General features: G+C 36.7%; 1 protein-coding gene across 1 annotated transcript in view; it reads right to left on the bottom strand.

The window, feature by feature from the left end:
• The window catches only part of LOC119423532 (CDP-diacylglycerol--glycerol-3-phosphate 3-phosphatidyltransferase, mitochondrial), a 29,323-nt gene extending 11,396 nt beyond the window's left edge, over positions 1–17,927 (bottom strand). Inside the window, exons 1-3 of the mRNA XM_037690930.1 lie at positions 17,797–17,927; positions 7,179–7,389; positions 1,905–1,981 (exon numbers count right to left, since the gene is read on the bottom strand). Of these exons, the coding sequence (XP_037546858.1) occupies positions 1,905–1,981; positions 7,179–7,389; positions 17,797–17,912 (404 nt within the window). The 5' untranslated portion in view covers positions 17,913–17,927. The remainder of the gene's footprint in view (positions 1–1,904; positions 1,982–7,178; positions 7,390–17,796) is intronic.
• Positions 17,928–19,644: the final 1,717 nt, after the last annotated feature.

Here is a 19,644-nt window from a genome sequence, read left to right as displayed (position 1 = left end):
TATATATATATATATATATATATATATATATATATATATATATAAAATTCATGATTTCTGAAACATCTCTGCCTTTTACTGCATATACAGCTGAAACCAGATGTTTACATACACTATAAAAAGACACAAACGTTTTCTTCTCCCCGTCCGACATTAAATCAGACTAGACGTTTCCCATTTTAGGTCAATTATGATCCCTCAAATTATTTCTAATTGCTAAATGCCAGAATAATGAGATTATTTTTTATTACTTTCTTCAAAGTCATATGTTTACATACACTGATATTGCCTTTCAAGTTCTTGTGGAAGCCCAGATAATAACGTCATCACTTTAAAGCATTTGATTGGTTAATTGACAAGTTTTTTATTGGAAGCACACCAGTGGATGCATTTAGCTCCTATTTTGCTGAATTTATCTTTTAGCTAGTATTTTGCTAATTAATTTACCAGTACAATTTTTAGCTACTGTTTTACTATTTTCAGCTTTTTGATCAAACTAGCTTTTGCTAAAATAATTTTTCTACTACTGTTTGTTATGAAATTTTTTGCTATTAGTTAATGTACATTTAGCCTATTTTAGCTTTTACCTTCTGTAGGTTTTGGTCATTTTAGCTTTTGGCTATGTTGCTATGTATTACAAATTTAAGGTTTTAGCTACAATTTTGTCAATTCTAGCTTTTAGCTACCGTTTTGCTCATTTTAGTTGTCAGAATAATTTTAGGTACCGGTAATTACTGGTCAAAGAACAGTTTGGCTAATTTTAGCTATTTTACTCTATTTGTCCTGGTTTTCATTGTGTGTCCTGCTTGTGTGTACTTTTTTAGTCAATTCATTCTGCAGCCTTCACTGCATTTCCACAGAATTTTATCCTGGCCTTTTGCTTTTTGATTGCAAAATTATTATTTTCTGCCCGTCAGCTGTTGTCATCTGTTTCTAACGTTATTTTTAAGCAGATAAAATCTACACAGAAGTGAAAAATCTGTGGATTGTCTTCCTGCTCACTTCAGGTGCATCCTTGTACAGAAGCATTAAAAACTACTAACAACATAGTTCCTGAGAGCTTGTAAAGTGCACTGAATAAACGTTGCACATGTTGTGTTTAAGGTAAACTCGCCCTTCTTCCAGTTACTGGATTCCTCTCACTGCTGGCTCCACCACCTGAGTAAATACACTTTTCAGGTGCAACTGTCAGCATCCCTTTAACCGTGTTTGTGTCAAAGCCTGGGAACAGGCTGCTATTCTTTTGTCCAGGCTTTAGACTGAAACAACACCTGCAGTTTGCAGCTTTGTTCAGTCCTAACCACAAACCATGCTTATATATTATAACGGATTGAATTTAGCTCATTTCAGTCATTTTTAAGCAAACCCATGAGTAAAAACAAAGGTCAGATGGCCTCGCTGCCTTTTACGGACTCACATTTCTAGTAATCCATCATCCTGTGAAGTTACATCGTTGACCAGCTGATTCCAGTGTTTTTAACTATGATTGAGCATTTTGGCTCGCATGTTCGTCTCTGCGTTTCCTCCTCTCTGCTGCGGCTTGTTCCAGTTTGTTGAAAAAGAAAAAAAAAGCTGAATAGTAGCATGAGTCCAGACTGTGGTTTGCTTTGGTTTTAGTGTTGTTATGCTGGGCTTTCCAAGCATGAAAAACTGCACGCCAGTGCCTCATACCCGCAAACCTTTGCATTTTGGGGTCATTCCTTGTAGCTTTGGCCTGGAGTACATTTTCACTCTGAACAAAACACATTGCGGTCTTCTTGGAAGAGAAGCCTGACTCACATTTTCTGGCACATATGACCAGTCATCTGGCAAGCCCCTGTGCCGTTGTGGCTTTGTTCTCACCTGCCCTGAACTGAAAAGGCAAAAAGTCTCTAAAATTTTAAGAAAAAATGCTTTATCTCACCAGCTCCTGCTCCAGCTGACCTGTTCCCAGATACAAGGAGGCCATCACCACACGCCTCTGTGCAGTTTTGATGCGTGCCTTAACAGGAGAAATTAAAAACAGTGATTGAGAATGTAGTTTGTGGGTGTAATGCAAAAGAAAAATGTGTAATTTTCAGAAGAATTTCAGTCACATTCACACTGTTGTCCTGACAAGCCGCAAAATGAAGGTAGAATCCTGCTATGAAACTGATTTTTTTTTTTTTTAAAGGTATAAATAAATTAGTAATACCGGTTAAAATTAATCAATTGAACCAGCAGTCACAACCCTGGGCCTGCAAATGAGCCCAGTCTCGTGCAAAAAACACGACAAAGGTTGATTTCTGCTGTAACTGAAACTTGCGTAACAAATGAGTCCATAAAGACGCCGCCATAGTGATCCCAAAAATAGCACATAATCTTCATGATCTGCCTTTAAATCAAAGTTTTCTAACCGATATGTCTTCAGTAATAATCATTTAATTTCTTGGGAAATTTACCCCTTTTCTCTGTTTGCTGTCGTTGCACTGGGAAATCCCTTCGTATAATGTTTGGCATCATTGTGAAGCCTTTTTAATTAAAGAGGTGGATTTCCCAGTGACATCACTTCAGCTTCTGGTTGTGTGTTCGTCTGTTAGAAAAAGATCTCCTGAAGCACAGGACAGACTTTAATCAAACTTTCAGGAAATAATCACAGGATGTACGTCCAAAACTAATTCACTTTTGAAATCAGCCCAATTCAAGATGGCCACCATAGACAATTGATCCTTGAAAACACAAAAATGACTATAGATCAGACAATTTCACAGTTAGAGCTCAAATTTAGGGTGGTTGCAGCTGAGATGCAAAATATATCCTGAGGGTTATGTCTATCATGACGGTGATAACACAAGTAAAATTATTTTCAAGACAACTACAACATTTTTTTCTAAAACTCTTGCATGAAAGGTAGAAAACATTATATTGATCTATAGCTATATATTTATACCATATCTATCTATCTATCTATCTATATAGATATACCGTATTTTCCGCCATACACATCGCACCACCCGATAAGTCACATCAGTCCAAATACGTCTAATAAAGGGGAAATAAAACATAAATATGTCACTTTGCCGTATATGTCGCATCTATTTTGCATCATCACTGAAACCTGGAAATGTGGGCCAGTGTTGTGCCAAAAATCGATTGGCTGCCAAATGGTGGCCGCGTGAGCGTGCACGGGAAGACATAAACAAGAATTTAACAAGATTAACACTTAAAAACAATTATTTGTTTGCTCGACATTAAGGCAAACGTGTCTCAGTCTGACTTTTCCTTAATAAATGCACTTTGACGGTCAAATCATCTGCATTTCGAAACCCAATTTGCGGAAACGCACAGAGGAACGAGTCGCTGTGCATTTCTTTGAAATTTCACAAAAGAACCACCGAAAAACAATTACTCGCTTGCTCGACTTTACAGTAAAAGGTGCGTCTCAGTTAAACTTTTACTGAATAAAAGGATTTTAACGGTCAAATCAGCTGTCTTTCAAAAGTATTCACTGCCTCGGTGCTCCGGGAGTGCTCAGACAGGGAGGAAATCAGGAACGAGGAAGCGCGTTTCGTCAAAATTTAACAAGATAAGCACCTAAAACAATTATTTGTTTGCGCAACGTTATAGTAAAGGTGTGTCTCAGTTGAACTTTTACTTAATAAATGCACTTCAATGGTCAACGCAGCGAAATGAAGCTGATTTGACGGTTGCTTCAAGCGAGCTGGACATAGGTGGCAGACTATGGCAAGCCGATTGAGTCATTAATAGCCATTTTAACCTATTACATGACACAATGGCATGCCATACTACTCGAGTGCCATTTAGCGGCTGACAATGGTAGTGTTAAATATTTTCAGTCTGAATGAATGAAATTAGTCATATCTCTGCCAAAAATTGGTTTATAAATATGAGGGGAAAAAACAAATATGTTGCTTCGGTGTATAAGTCGCATGGCATGCAAATTATGCAAAAAAAATGTGACTTATAGGCTGAAAAATACTATATATGGATATAGATATAGATATTTATTTATTTATACACACCTTAAAGAATTGCCAGGCTTTACATGTTATTTTTAACTTTCTTTTGTTTTTAACCATTGAACAAACTGGTAAAAAAGTACAAATTGGATTACAAAAAGATAAAGAAAGAAAAAGACTACTTTAAATGTTATTGCAGCTTTTAAATGGCACTATAGTTAAATACACCGCACTCCCTTTTCTGACTGGAAATAAAATTAAAAATCATGAACTCATCCAGGATGTCTAACCCGTGATGCTTTCTTCTTGGATTAACATGTTTCTGCTCTGACTGCATGCACTTTGTGTGAGGGTTCATTTGGTGTAATTTTAATCTGTGGGTGTTACTGTTGGAGAAAATAAAGTCTGGTGTTTTTCCACACTTTGTACGAGGCAGCGAGAGTTCAGGTCACTTCAACCCCCAGACAGAACTCTGGCTTCAGACGGTTCTGTGACCATGGCTGGCGCCGTTCTTCGTACAATCTTGTTTTTTTCCTCAAAGTGTGAAAGTGTTATCCCACCACTCATTTCTTGTATGGGCGTCCATTTTGTTATGATCAGCAAACATCTCTAGATAATCCTTACAATTGTCACAGGCCTTTGTTTTCAGTGATGAAGGTCTAAAACCCTCAAAGCAAACTGCACGGAGCAGATTCAGGCAGATTTATGAATGCGTCATTGTACTGCAGATTTCTCAGAGGAGTTAATAAAAACATTTAAAGGAAAACATTTCATAAACATTCACATTCATTTAAGAAAAGCACACTGACCCTTGAATTGCCATGAAGTTTGTTTGACACGTCAGTGTGACTGCTGCTTATTGCTTAAGAACTTGCTGAAAAACAGCTGTAATTAGCTAAAAACGTGCTGAAATGTAGCTAAAATGGATGGACAAGGCTAAGTTAGCAGAAGAAAGCAGAAAGAACACACATAAGCTGAATTAGATTTAAATAAGCAGAAATGGGCACAGAAATTAGGAAATTAGCTGAAAAAAAGCTTAAATAAGAAAAAAATTGCTGAAAGAGCAGAAAGAAGCTTAAATTAGCAGAAAAAAGCAGAGAGTACACGTTTACTGAAAGAAGCACGTGAGCACAAAAAAGTGGAAATTACTTGAAAAAAGATGAAATTAACAAAACAAAACAAAAACCAGCTAAAGAGTAGCTAAAAAGGCAGAAGGTAACTTAAATTACCAGTAGGAAGTGGAGAGCACATTTTTGCTGAATTAGACTGACAGTAAAATTAAGGAACCAGAAGGAAGTGGAAGGAGTAGAAATTAGCTAAAAAAATGTGGAATTAGCTGAAAACACTAATTTTAGCACAAAAACAGCTAAATATTAGCTGAAATAGCAGAAAAAAGCTGAAAAGAGCAAAACAAGCTGAAATTAGTAGAAAGACAAGTAGCAGAAATTGCCACAAAAAAATTGAATTTATCTGAAAACAGACGAAATTAGTAACAAAAACGCTTAAAAAAAGGTAGCTGAAATGGTAGAACAAGCTTAAATTAGCAGAAGAACGCAGAGAGCACACATTTATTGAAAGAAGCAGCACATGTGAGCACATAAAAGTGGAAATTATTTGAAAAAAAGCTGAAATTAGAAGAAAAAAAAACAGCTAAAGAGTAGCTAAAAAGGCAGAAGGTAGCTTAAATTACCAGTAGGAAGTCGAGAGCAGATTTGTGCTGAATTAGACAGACAGTAAAATTAGTACAACAAAAGTGGAATTAGCTGAAAAAGCTTAAATTAGCATAAAATAGCTAAACGTTAGCTGAAATAGTAGAAAAAGCTGAAACTTGCAGAAATAAGCTGAAAGGAGCATAACAAGCTGAAATTAGTAGAAAGAAGTTAGAAGAAGCACAAAAATGTTGTAGCTAGCAGAAAGAATCTGAAAGGAGCACAAAACAACTGAAAAAAACAGCTGAAATTAGCTGAAAGTGGCTGGAAAAAAAAAAGTTTAAATTTGCACAAAGAAGCTGAAAGAAGCTGAACCAGAACAAAATGTGGAAGGAGCAGTAAAAGGTTGCAAACAGATGTAAAGATTTGAAGGATGTAAAATGAGCTCAATTAATTTTCTATGAGGAAAAAAATGGCAGAAAAGGCTAAATATTTCAAAAAGCTAAAGTTGCACCAATACCAAAAGTCACAGGAGGATTGTCCTGAATGAGCTGAACATTTTGATTTATGATTTGTTATAGCTTGAAAACTGTGGGACAAGAATCGTGCTGAAAAACATAGTGTAAATGCTTCATAAACATTCACACAATAAACTTCTTTAATGTACTAATTGGCCGTTGAAAGAAACATTTCATAAAGAAAACCATGTGTTCCAAACAGTGAAGATAAACATTTTACAAGCTTGACCCTTTAACGCACTTATTCCATAAACAAACTGATACTTTTCAGAAGATTTTTATTTCCTTTACACGTCGAACACGCTTTTTCCACCATTCATCACCCACTTGACGTCTCGCTTGCGTTAAATAATGTTGCGGTTTAGTTTGTTTAAAACCTGTTATGACCACAAGAATTTTTCCCGCTTGTTGCAACAAACACTGAACAGTCTTGTCACACTGATGAAAAGGAAAAAACGGTGCCCGTGGCCAAAATGAGCTATAAATATCACATCGTTATGGCATTCACACAAAACCTGCCAATCTCTAAAGGTCAGGTGGGCGTGGCAAAACTGTAAATGACACCTGAGCACAGTGTGTGGATGGGCGTGAACTTAGTAATGCAGTTTTTACCAGAACTAAATTCTTTTGCTGCCTCAATTCATTCACAAATCAATTATTATTCATTGGAAAGTGTTGCACTTCAGTTTGTGTATTGAGGGAATTATCCTGTAGATAAATAAAGGTGATGCATAGGATTGTTTTACATGTATATAAATGTCATCATGGAAAAGTGAAGTGTAAAAATTTAAAAGGATGCGCTTGATAAACATGAAAACACAAATCGGTTCTCCTAAATGTGTTTTAGAGGCCCACATCTTTATATCCCTAAAATCTTTAACCGACTCTTAAATCATCAGGATACAACCTGTAACTCTTATTTTTGTCGTCTTTTTAAATAGAGCCATACTCTCAATCCATTATACAAAAGAATTTAATAAGACTTCTCTTATATTAAACTACTAAAATAATAATTTAAAACTATTTCCTGGAAGAGGAAAAACTTTGTTTATAGAAACAGTTGGCGCACCAACCTTCATGGCCTGGTAGAACTGCTCAGGTGAGGTCAGTATTTTGACGTTGCTTCCTGGAACTCGGAAGGCTGGTACTTGCTCCGCCATCCACCGGAAGTGGGCGCAGAGGCCATCTGTGCCTTGAGCTCCGGCTGACCCGGTGGGCCTGGAGATGCGGCGAGGAGCTGGGTCGGTTTCAACAAGCAGAGGAGCCAGCAGCAGCACGGAGGACCTGCAGGAGACACAAACATCTGAAACTGACCAAAAAATGTAAGCGTTCAAAGACTCATAAAAACAAAATAAAAAGAAATATGAAACATATTAACAAAACACTATCTGAACATCAGACTTCACACATTGGTACATACATATAACATTACACCTCCCTGTAAATATAATTAAACCCATCGCCATTAACACAGTTAATAGTCAGAATTAGGGCTGTGCATAAAATTCATATCACGATATGTATTGTGAAGGGTGGCGATAATGATATATATCACGATATACTGTATATCACGATATGTTTTTGGTATAAAACTTGCAATAGGAATGGAAAAAAAAGCATGGGGTATCCATTTGCCATCATTTATTTTGAAAACTGCTATACCACAAAATAATCTCATTAAGAAAATTCACTACAAGGTCCAGAGAGTTTTTAAATAATTAATAAATCAAGTATGAGGCTACTTTCTTGTAGTGCAAAACAGTGCAAACGAGATCAAATGTAGTTTTAGCCATATGTTTTAAACAAAAATATGTTGTTAACTCTTAACAGTTTCCAGTCTTCTCACTTAAGAAATGAACAGCAACAGAGCAGCATTTTACACTGAAACACTTCACCCTCCAACCCTCTAGTGGGCGTCTCCTTCCGCTTTAAGGAGAGCTGACACAAAATGGCGGCCAGTTTCCTCTGTGGCTTTGACCAGAGAGTCTCGCAGTAAAATCACACAACACAACGTTCTTTTCACAGATCAGAGAACAGGTTTCCCTAAAGCTGACCAACGCTTATTTTAACTTTCGACAGGAAAAAAAAAACACTTTGACGGAACACAGCGTTCTGCGCATGCGTCCAAATACGGCAACACTACGGCAAACTGTTAGCTTGTAGCTTCGCTACTTAGCTCTTGAAGAAAAGACTTTAAAACCACTTAAGCACAGTTTTCAATTAAAAAAAAGTAATTAAATCTGACAACTCTGATTTTACATCAGACACAGCATTACTGCGGTTAGCCAGTAGAAGACAGATCTCTATCATAAGCTAAATGTCTATCGTTTCTACCGTGTACAGTACATATTGCACATTCCTAGTCAGAATATTACATTTTAGGGATGCACGATATTATCGGCACGGTATCGGCCGATATTAGCAATAAAGTTAAATATCGGACATTGGCCATTCCATCAAAATAACTCGCCAATATAAAAGGAACAGTTTTTTTATAAAGATATATTATACATTCAATCATTTTCAGGCCCCTTTTTGGCATCTGCATTTGGTAGCAGGTCAAATTGACAAAGACCATGCAGAATAATGTAGAATTTTAATTCCACAGCAGAGAAAGCTCTGTAAGTAGGCCTAGGGGAAAAAATATTGGTATCGGCCAAATAAGTTTTAACATATCGGCATATCGGATATCAACCAAAAATCCAATATCGTACATCCCTATTAAATTTAAACACATTTTTGTTCCATGGTTTTTGGCACAACTTGAGACTTGCATTTGTTTATTTTACTGATTTTATTATTCTCGCTGATCTTATTGTTTTAACAGTATATATTATAAATGTTCCAGCTATTTCATGTACTGCACTCTGTTGGAGCTGTGGTAGTTTTTAATAGTAAAGTGGAGACTAACGGCTAATTCAAGCTCGACCGTCTGAGCCTGGGTGACATAAATTTTATCAGCCTGTCTTGAGAGGATTTACCAGATCCCACCACAGCTGACCTTCGACAACTTAGGCTTTTGTGATCAATGTGTGCAGATATTCAGTGATAAAACTTCCACTCAGAAAGTGACACCAATGACACAACAAAGACGAGTATAGCCAAAAGAAAAACGCATTTTTAGCCATTCATATTTCAGCATTACTCAACAAAAACACAAATATATGTTCAACTCTTAACGAGAAATCGTCCATAGCTCTTTTTTTATTAGATAAATGCAAAACCAGCACACCATTGCCACCTGTTGGACTGGAGGGAAACCCTGCTCCTTAAGGGGATAGCCTGGTGATTTTTAAAGTGGTACTCTGTCAAAGTTATTAGTAGTAGGTACCTGATCAGACACAACGTCAGTAGTGAGCACATAGAGGAAAAGAGCAGACATATTTTCCCAGACTAGGCTAAAGGCTGACCATATGAGGGGTTGTTTAAAATAATTTTTTAGTCTTATAAAACAACTCTCACAAAAATAGCATGCAGACATCCGTGTAGTCCGCAGTGCTATGTGAATATGGAGGGCAAAAATAGCCTGTGTATACGCGATGTGACAGATTGTGTGTACACAACTGTTTGTTAGCTAAGAAAACGGTGTAGAAACAGAGTGTTCAAATGAGGACAAAAGCAACACCATGTCATGTAAAAATGTAGAGTTTTAAAATGACCCCTCTTTTGGAAAGCCATTATCCTAGCCTGGACAAAGGCTTCTCCCCTTTTCTCCATACTCCAGCTCTGCAACTGATGTAACAGCTGATTAAGCACAAACTATTAACTATCTGATCTGAAGTCTAGGACTCTCTGGCCCTTCAAAATGCAGTTTATTTTATCAAGTAGTTTTAAGCTCTTGTTGCGATATACTTGAGTATTTCAACGTACAGTCAGTGCCGGTAGTGTCAGCCACATCAAATTCCTTGGAATACTTTGACCTCCGCTGTCAACACAGCAGCTATTGTCAAAAAGGCCCAACAGAGGCTTAACCCCCTGCGGCACCTGAAAAGGGGCAGGACTACTCACATCCCCATCTCATGACTTTTTTTACAGAGAAACTGCGGACTCTGCTGACATACACCCTCACCGCTTGGTTCAGTAGCAGTGTTGCCAAGTCCGCTTATTATAGCGACTTTAGGCTTGTTTTTTTTCTTAAGTCGCTTGCAAATCTTGTGAGTCGTCGTTTTCTGGGCTTGTTTTTAAACGTGAAGTTGTTTATTTGGGCGGTAGTAGGTAGTTTGTCCCTTCCAAGCCCCCGTTTCCTGCTTATCGCTCCCGACCAAGTTGGCGAGGCGACAGGCGCACACCCAAACAAATGCTCACACTGTGGCCGACCACTAGGGGGCTCTACTCACACGCAGATGTCAGGATGTTTTGTTTTTAAAAATATGTAGAAAAAATATGATTTACATATTTGTTACATATGTGAAATGTTTGTTTTATTAATCAGAGCATAAAAGTGTGTTATTCAAAGTGTTTAGCATGATTTATGTTTATACTGTTTATAAACGGCCACTGTTCTACACAATGTGGTGGGTTGCCAGTTGGGCTTGTTTTCATAGAGCTGGTTGCTTGTTTCTATCGCGAGATCTGGCAACACTGTTCAGTAGTTGCAAAGCCCTGGAGAAACAACAGCTGAGCAGGAATGTAAAAACAGCAAGCAGAACAATTGGCGCCTCTCACCCTCACTGTTGGAGATTTTCAACCATGTGTTCGCAGGGCCAACAATATTTTAAAGGACCCTCACCACCCTGCCAACGTTCATGCTCCTGCAATCTGGGAAAAGGTATCAAAGCCTTTGCTCCAGATCCAGCAAGACGAGCAATGGTTTCCTTTGAACTCCAGTCGGGTCATCAATAGTTCAGTTTAATGGTTTACCATTGTGGTGATGCTCAGTTTTATGTGTGTGCTTTACAAGTTTTTTTATTTTTTACTTGATCTTTTATATAATTTGCCCTTGATTTTATTGTCTTCTAGTATATTTTAATAGGTACTGTTGCAAACTGAGCAAACAGTGTTTCATTGTAAATGTATACTGTACAGACAAATTACAAACCGTTTAAAAAACAAAACGAGCATCACAAATGTTATGTTTAATTTGGTGTATTATGGTATAATATGCTTAGGATTATTGTCTTTTTTTAACAAGCATTAAACAACTGTGCTCAAGTCTGTTGCAAACTTGATAATAACTAGTATAATGTAACAAATATAGAGTATGTTGCAGTAGAATAGTTTAATCTCTACTCTTTCTTCAAACTGAGGGTCCAAGAGAGGGTCGAGGTGTTACATTAGGAAATAGAAGTGAGCCAAATACTTAGGACTCAAAGGTTTTGTGCACACAAATACAGAAGCAATGTCAAAGCAATAAATCATAAAGAGGATGATTTTTTTTTTATGTGCAAATCAGATGCAGTAGTCCCTCGCTACTTTGCGATTCGACTTTCGCGGACTAACTATCGCAGTTTGTGGACATACAGTACTGTACATATTTTCCCAAAAAAATAAAATAAAATAAATGCGCTGCTATTATTTTGTAGTTTTCTTTCATTAAGCCTACACTGTTTTTGCTAGTCTACAGAACTACATTACCCAGAAGCCACCAGTTCACTCCCCAGAAGGCAACACTGCTTCCAACTGCTGCTTTTCTGAAAGTTTTGCAGCAAAGTCAGAAGTTCTGTAAGGATACGCTCACAGAACTGGAAGGAAAGTTGTAAATACTTCTGAAGCTGAACTCATCCTTCAAGTTGTATCTCCACTGCTGAGTAGCTGGGCTGCAGTTGATCTGGACTCAATGAGACCCGGATCCTGGGAGCTGCAAGCGACAGACAGCTGCGGGGTTCAGCCTGGTTCTGGTTGCAAGGTGCTGGTCCAGAGGTGGTGGACTAAACACTGGGCAGGGTGTTCTTCCTGGAGCAGCAGCACTACTGTATTGACTTTAGGGACTTAATGTGTGTGAGGACTTCCCAGTTAGTTGTGATTTGAATGCAATCACAAACATATTTAGTAGATTACTTCAAATCATAAAAAAAACTCTGACAGATAACATCCTTGTGCCAGTGAAGCATAAAACAAATCATCTTGTTTTTACGGCAGCGTAACAGCAGTGAAACAGACATACTCTGATCATAGATCGGGTTATGTAAGAAGAAACAGCTGATCCTCTCCCTGCTTTCCGTAACTTGTGAAAGATAAGGCAGAGTGATGAGAGATAAGCAGCTCACTTTCAAATCTTAACTTTACCGACACAGATAAACGTCTCTGTGAAATGATGTTAAACTGGATTTTTAAATCTTATACAATGTGCAGAAACACAGAAGGAAATTGACATGCTCATCTTTAATTTTCAGACGTACAGGCATCATTAACAAAGCCTTAGGTAGTAAATTCAACAATAAAATTGTGATGAACTCTGGTATTTGACTAAACCAGATCTGAGCTGATTTGAAGCACATAGTTTAAAAACCTCTTCTCTCGCTCTCACGTCAAAACTATGCAAGTATTAACTTAGTTACCGTAATCTCGTGACATCCTCAGTCTTCTGAAATGGAATCTAGAGTGGTTCCATTCAGTAAACTAGAAAAGATGATTTATTTTTTGTTGTTGTTTGTTTTGAAATGAGGTCACCACCCAACACTGGAACAGATAATGTTTTACAAGCCTTGCTCATTTAATCTTACTTTAGTTTTCACTTTGTTCATGAATGCTTTGTATGGTATAGTTTGTTGGTGCAACTTTAGATCTTTATGTGGAATAATCTCTGGTGATGACAACTCTTGGTTTAAAAAAAAGATTAAAGCTATAATGAACAACGTTCGACTTTGTGATGAAATTAAACTGCAGGTTTGCATAATTAAGCTTGTCCACTGCAGCTGATGTGTGTCTTTCACCCATATTATTTATTATTAAAGTTTTGTTTTCAAAATGAATCTATTGTAAGTTATATTTTTGAGTTTATCTTAAAACATTAAATCTAGTTACAAAGATGAAGGATGGATGGATGGATGGATAGATGGATGGATGGATGGATGGCATGGCAAAGTTTCTATTGAAGATTTGACAATCATACAGAACCCTTATGCTGTAAAGTAAAATTGTAAATTTCATTAAATAAAGGAATTCTTAAGGTTACCACATTAGGTATCCTGGTACATGTGAGACCAATCATTTGCGATGATTAAATACCCACAATCCTTCATTCTGCGGACAAGATTGACAACATGCAACTTTGTCCTCTTTTTCCACATATAGAGCTCATAACAACCAAGCTTGATCATAAAAACCTCACAGTACCATATTATCTCAGCAGAGAGCTGTGCTCTCAGACTTCTGGGTTTACTTGGGGTTCCTAGAAGTTCTAAAAGCAGAATGGCACATTGAGCTTTCAGTCGTCCGACTCTTTTCTTGTAAAACCAGCTTCCACTTTTGATTCTGGAGAGAGAAACCCTCTGGTTTTAAGATTAGGACTAAAAATGTTCTTCTTTTATTTTTTTATATATAAAGCCTACAGTTAGGGGTGACTCAAGTGAACCATCCCTTTAGTTATGCTGCTGTAGGTTCAGGTGACTGGGGGACATACTGACAATATTTCCTCACTTTACTGTCTCAACTCTCTTTCTTTCCTATGTATGTTTGTATTTACAATTATTGCTGCCATTAAGTTTGTGTTTTTCTTGGTTTTCATTTCCATAAGTTCTTCCAGCCCCAAGTTGGTTGTATTGTATTAATTATAATTTCATTTAATTAGATTGCATTTATATAGAATTAAATATAACTATATTATATATTAGTTAAAAACCTCTTCTTAATCATCCATCCATCCATCCATCCATCCATCATCTTTACCCACTTCTTCCTTTTTGTGTTGCGGAGGTCACTAGTGCCCATATCCAGCAGTCGCTGTGCAAGAGGTGGGGGACACCCTGGACAGGTCGCAAGTCCATCACAGGGACACACAAAGACAAACGGAGTTACCAATCAGCCTAACATGCATGTTTTTGGTCTGTGGGAGGAAACCGTAGTACCCGGAGAAAACCCACGCATGAACGGAGAGAACATGCAAACTCCACCCAGAAAGGCCCCCGGCCAGGATTCAATCCGGCAACCTTCTCGCTGAGAAGCAACAGCTCTAGCAACTGATCCACCGTGCGGCCCTGTAGCTTTATAACCAACACGTATTATCACAGTGGAAATATAAATAAGTTGTTGTGTTACACTGTTTGGACTGGTGTTCAAAATCTAAATGTTGGAGGAAATTATTCAGAAAATTTACATTTGATGGAAAAAAATTAAATGAAAATTAAGAAACAGGCTTGTTAACTTTTTCATTCATTCAACCTTTAAACAGGTTAGTCCCATTGAGCCACGAGGATTCATTTACAAGAGAGACCTGGTAACTTAACGGTGTCAAGAAACACGTGTCTTCCTTCGAAGGAAGATTCTTATTTTAGACTCCAACCAGTTTCCATACTCAAATTATTTCCTTTTGGGAACCAACAGGAAGATCAAGGAAGTAAAAATGACCCACATCAACAACACTGTAGGAGCCTTTTATCTTGTTTTTCTGTGTTTATCTCCACTAGGGGGTGTATTTCATTTTTGTGTACTGAATATGTCAGAAGAAGAAGGTGGGTACTTAAGGGCAGGTGCGAGTCTGTTCAGGTGTTGCTAATGAGAAGGGGCAAACAGTTTTCTATTGTGCTTAGAGTCGATGCAGATTTATTTGTTTTCTAAATGTAAATGGACATTGTGAGGGAAATAAATTATTTTATGATTTATAAGTCGAAATGACGATCTGCATAGTGAATCTTGATTGAGCGCACGTAAAACCAAAGCCTACCAGGAACAACAGCAACCAGGAGCCTAAAATATAGGATTTTAGCAGCTACAAACACTGAATCTGCAACATCCTGGTTTTATCAAGCAGATACAATCCATATCAATATAACTAAATAAGAAAGCAGCCTTTAGAATTTAGAGATTAAAATATACAGTATGTTCTTATCATGGATGGTGTTTTAATATTTCTTCTAGAAATGCATCCTTTCCACAATAATCTCTTTACAAACAGTTCAAGGTTTTGTAAAATTATTAATAATTGTGTAAAAAGAACTAATCAACATTTCTTACTCAGTTATGTGATCTATAAAGATCAAATTTAATACCAAGATAAGAATTTGTCCAGTTTTTAAAATCCCAAGAAAAAAATACCAGTAAGCTTCTGAGCTTCTTCAACACTGGATAAAAACGAAAGGAAAAAAAAAAAAAAAAGACTTGTCATGTCTTAACTAAATGCAAATGCAACATGCAAAGCAAGACAACTATTTTCACAGAACCAATCTAATTTATACGATGTAAACAAATGAGTACGGGATGGTTGAGCATGCGCAGCCAAATGTAAACAATATTTCCAGGAGGCGACTTTTTTGTTTCTTCTTTATCTAAATTAAAGCATGGGAAGAAAGTAGCGTTTCTCTTGGTTATCTCTTCGTAGAAAGTCAGTACAAGATAAGCAGTGATAGCAAAGAGGTCAAAGTATCTAATGTCTGAGTGTGCAGCAGCTGAAGAAGTTTCACCTCAGATATACCAAACTTTTATTATATATAACAATTTTCTCAAAATAAATGCATAGTCATACTGTAATGCTTGTCCTGATATGATCTTTTGCTATTAGTTTCCTCACTTTGCATGTTTTTCTACTCACCTGCACTGAAGAACCCCCCATTTTTCTATATTTTTGTCAAATCCTGACAAATGTTTAGTCATTGTTGCCAACCTAGCAGCTTGGTTTGAATATTGTCTTTAACAGCGACCACATTTAAGTGGGGTAACGTGCTGAACAAAATGTGCCTGAATTCTACAGCAGACTACTCCCAGAAGATCCTCACCTCTTTTCACCTGAGGCAGACGTGCAGGAGAGCAACTTTGACTAGTGTCAACTGTTCTGGTAAACCAAGGATTACAGTCGTTTTACATGCTGGTAGAAAGAAATCAACACACGTTGTCAAAGCTGTTGTTTTTGTAACAATCATTTGAGGCTGGTTAATGCATATTTTTAATCAATGCTTCATTAAACTTAAAATTTTAAAGTAAATATACATGTTTTATTTTATAAAGTATTATATGCTAAGCAGCTAGTACAAAGACATATTTTTTTGTTAATAATTTTATTTTTTTCATCATTTTAAAAATACATATCGCCAGCCACATTTTAATCTAAAATCATCTTATGTTGAGGAATGATGAGTTCCAGACGTTTTAGTCAAACCTTGAAAATGATGTTAAACACACTCGTGGAAAATCACAAGACGTAACACTAAGGGTATGTTTTGAGGATGACTCTCAGCTACTACCACACCTAATCTTAGCTCAATGTTTGTAAAATTGACTGAGTTGTAGCCATTATTGTGTTGGCTGGTATTGATAAGCTGAGGCAGCCATCTTGAATTGAATTGCCTCCACAAGTCAAATGGACGGGCTATTCAACTGGTGGCCCTAGAACTAGATCTAAACTAGATTTTAAATCGTAAAAAAATCTTATTTAATGACAATAACTGCTGGATGTCTGGCCCCTAAGCTTTTGGCTTTCAGTAACTGTGGCTCCTTGAGCAGTTTAGTCGAATAGCTCTGATGTAGACGTACATTCAACGAATAATTTCTGAACTTTTCAAAGAATAATGCATTCAGTGGTGCAAAAGGAATTTTGGTAGAACAGACACGGATGAATGAATGAAAAAATATGAACAAGATTACAAGTAGAAGAATATTGGGAAGAAGAAGAATATTAAAAAGAATAGTAAAAAGAAAAAAAGCAGCTAATTTTTTTTTTGCAAGAAAAATAATTTAAGGGTTATAATTTTAGAAATGGCAACTATAAGTGTGAGTGTAAATGGTTGTCTGTCTCATTTGTCTCTGTGATGGACTCGTGACCTGTCCAGGTCCATCTCACACAGTGACTGTTGGACATGGGCACCAGTGATCCCATAAAGAAAACGTATGTATAATAATAATAATAATAACTCATTGAATGTTTTGGGTGCAGTTTTTGTCTTTTATCAGTAAACACAGAGTCTGGACGAAGTGTTGGCGCAGTTTTATATCTTTTCCAGTAAAGATCAATGACCTAACACTCACACTGACAGGAACTTGAAACCTGCTCATCCTAACGAAGTGGTTTCTATTCTAGGTCATTCAATGTTGACAGAGAAAAAAGATCTACCGGTATTGTTTATATAAAAATGACTTAACTTTTAATGAAAGCACAGGTTTGCCAGTGGGATCGAAATAGACACTTCAACTGCTGTGCTAAACATGTTCATGTAATGTACGACCACTGTTAAAGTCTTTTTTTTTTAAAGAAAATATGATGTTGTATAAGACGTGTCAAGTTTCAGCAGTAGATCAAACTAGTTCACTTACAAAAACTAACCTTCAAGGTTAACAACAACTGTATGCAAAGCGTCACAAGAAGTATTACCAACGCTCTCATGAGGAGCATTTTCATGTAAAAATGTACCAAAAATAAACACAACTTTAACGCACAACCCAGAACCTTCTACTAACAGCGCCGACGTTAAGCGAGTCCGATAATGGATGTATTAGCAGCAACATCGTTAGCAAGGCATGCTAAAAGGGAGAACTGTCCGGTGTGAAAAAACTCCGGGTTTTGTCTCCGTATCTGTACCCGAGCAGGTTAATAGTTACTCTTACCCCCTTCTTCTGTCCCGAGCCCGAAACAGCCGGTCAGATATCCGAGTTAAAACCCCGACAATGGCCGGCGAGGACAGGGAACACAGTAGCCTCCTCCATGACTTGGGAGCCGCCATTGCTGCAGCCTGAGCGTGTTCAAAAAACTTTATTGAGATTCACTCAGTTTACACACGCACTCTGAGGTATAAAGCGTTGCTGAATATGGACTAAAAATAATTATATCTTGCAAATTATATTGTGGATCAACTAAATATTGTTAATATTTATAGGTTAACAAACGTAGAGCTCTGTGCAAAAGTCTTCAGTCGTTCTTTATCTTTCAACTTACTTTTTCTAATCTTATAAAGTGGCCTTGGTAAATATTTTTCAGGCTTTCTGAAGGTCTTTCTTTGAACATTAAATATTTTTATCTCACTTTTAGCCCAGTAACTGATAACTGTCAGAGTATTGTTCTAACACTTACCTCTGACCTATAAAACTCAATGAATAATTGTAGTGATATACACAACTTTGCAAAAAAATAATTTCAAACTGGATGAAAAATACAAAATATAACACAGTTTGATTTACATATTAGATTTTAGCACCAACAATGCGATTCTCATGTGTTAGATGAAAACTTAAACATAATTAACTGAAGGTTGTTCAAGCTCTATTTTCCCCCCTATTTCCTAAAGTCATGATCACATATTCACCTGCTAAAAGTAGTTTTCAAAGTATGAAACGTCTTGTTCTTTCCTCCAATTTTCTTCTCTTTTAAGCATTCAAAGTCATTTGCTGTGTCAGACACAAGAACTGGACAGAAAATGAGAGAAAGAGCTGCCAAACGTCAAAGAAAAAAACGTTCAAAAAGTCTGGAAAAATAATGATCAAGACCATTTTAAACTATAAACGAAATGTTAGACTCATTGAAAAGTGATTTAAAACTTTTACACAGTGCTGCATGTTAAAAACTCCACCAGTGGTCAACCTGAAAACCATTTCCAACTTTTAATTTTATGTGAAAAATCTGAATGAAATAAGTTATCAAAATGTCAAAGTCATTTCTCAATAGAAGATGGTAGTTTAAAATGCTGTCATGATAGGAGATGGGCGATATGCTTTTCTTTAATTAATGTTAGGCTTTTATTTAATCAAATACACTGATTTATGCCCTCCATGTGACGTTTAATGACGTATATGTAGCCATGCATGAATTCTTTAAACACAAACTCATTAGGCATTACGCTAATGACTCTTTGGTCAACGTTTAAAACAACAATAATTTGTCATGTTAATGCAACCCTGGTATAACTGGTGCAAATTAAACTTTTATATCCCTCTTTTTTGTTTTCATAAAGGTAATCATGCAGGAAAATTAACATTTGTCTTGTAATTTTAGTTTTTTTAAATTACTTTTACTCCAATGGCTTAAACGCTCTATTTTTAGTGCTACAACTTTACTTTATGAAATGTTATTCTGCAGTGGTGCCAAAATAAGCAAAATAACAATAATAATAATAAAAATCCAAGTATGATATATTTAGTCAGAAAGACTTGTATCAGAAAATGGCACGATATGCACCAGAAAAACAAACCAGACAAAGCCCCTCTCGGGGGTTATTTCGCTACAGTTTGCCTATTTGAGATGTGCAAATAAACTAATTTGATAACAGCTCATTTGCATATTTAAGCAAATCATTTCAGAGAAATTGAAGTGTCGAAAACATTCGTTCTAACATTTAACTGGAGAAGTTTTCACGGCGTTACCTGTGAGTTCTTCCTCTTTTTTTTAAACTTGCAAATAGGAGTTGAATCCATTGTTTCGTTCCGCGCATGTTTAAACTTAACGTTTTCACCGTTATAATA

This window comes from Nematolebias whitei, chromosome 17 (genome assembly GCF_014905685.2).
Source record: "Nematolebias whitei isolate Nwh7 chromosome 17, NemWhi1, whole genome shotgun sequence".
NCBI classification, from domain to species: domain Eukaryota; kingdom Metazoa; phylum Chordata; class Actinopteri; order Cyprinodontiformes; family Rivulidae; genus Nematolebias; species Nematolebias whitei.
The sequence above is the reverse complement of the archived record's forward strand: the minus strand, read 5'-3'. Positions and strand labels throughout refer to the sequence as shown.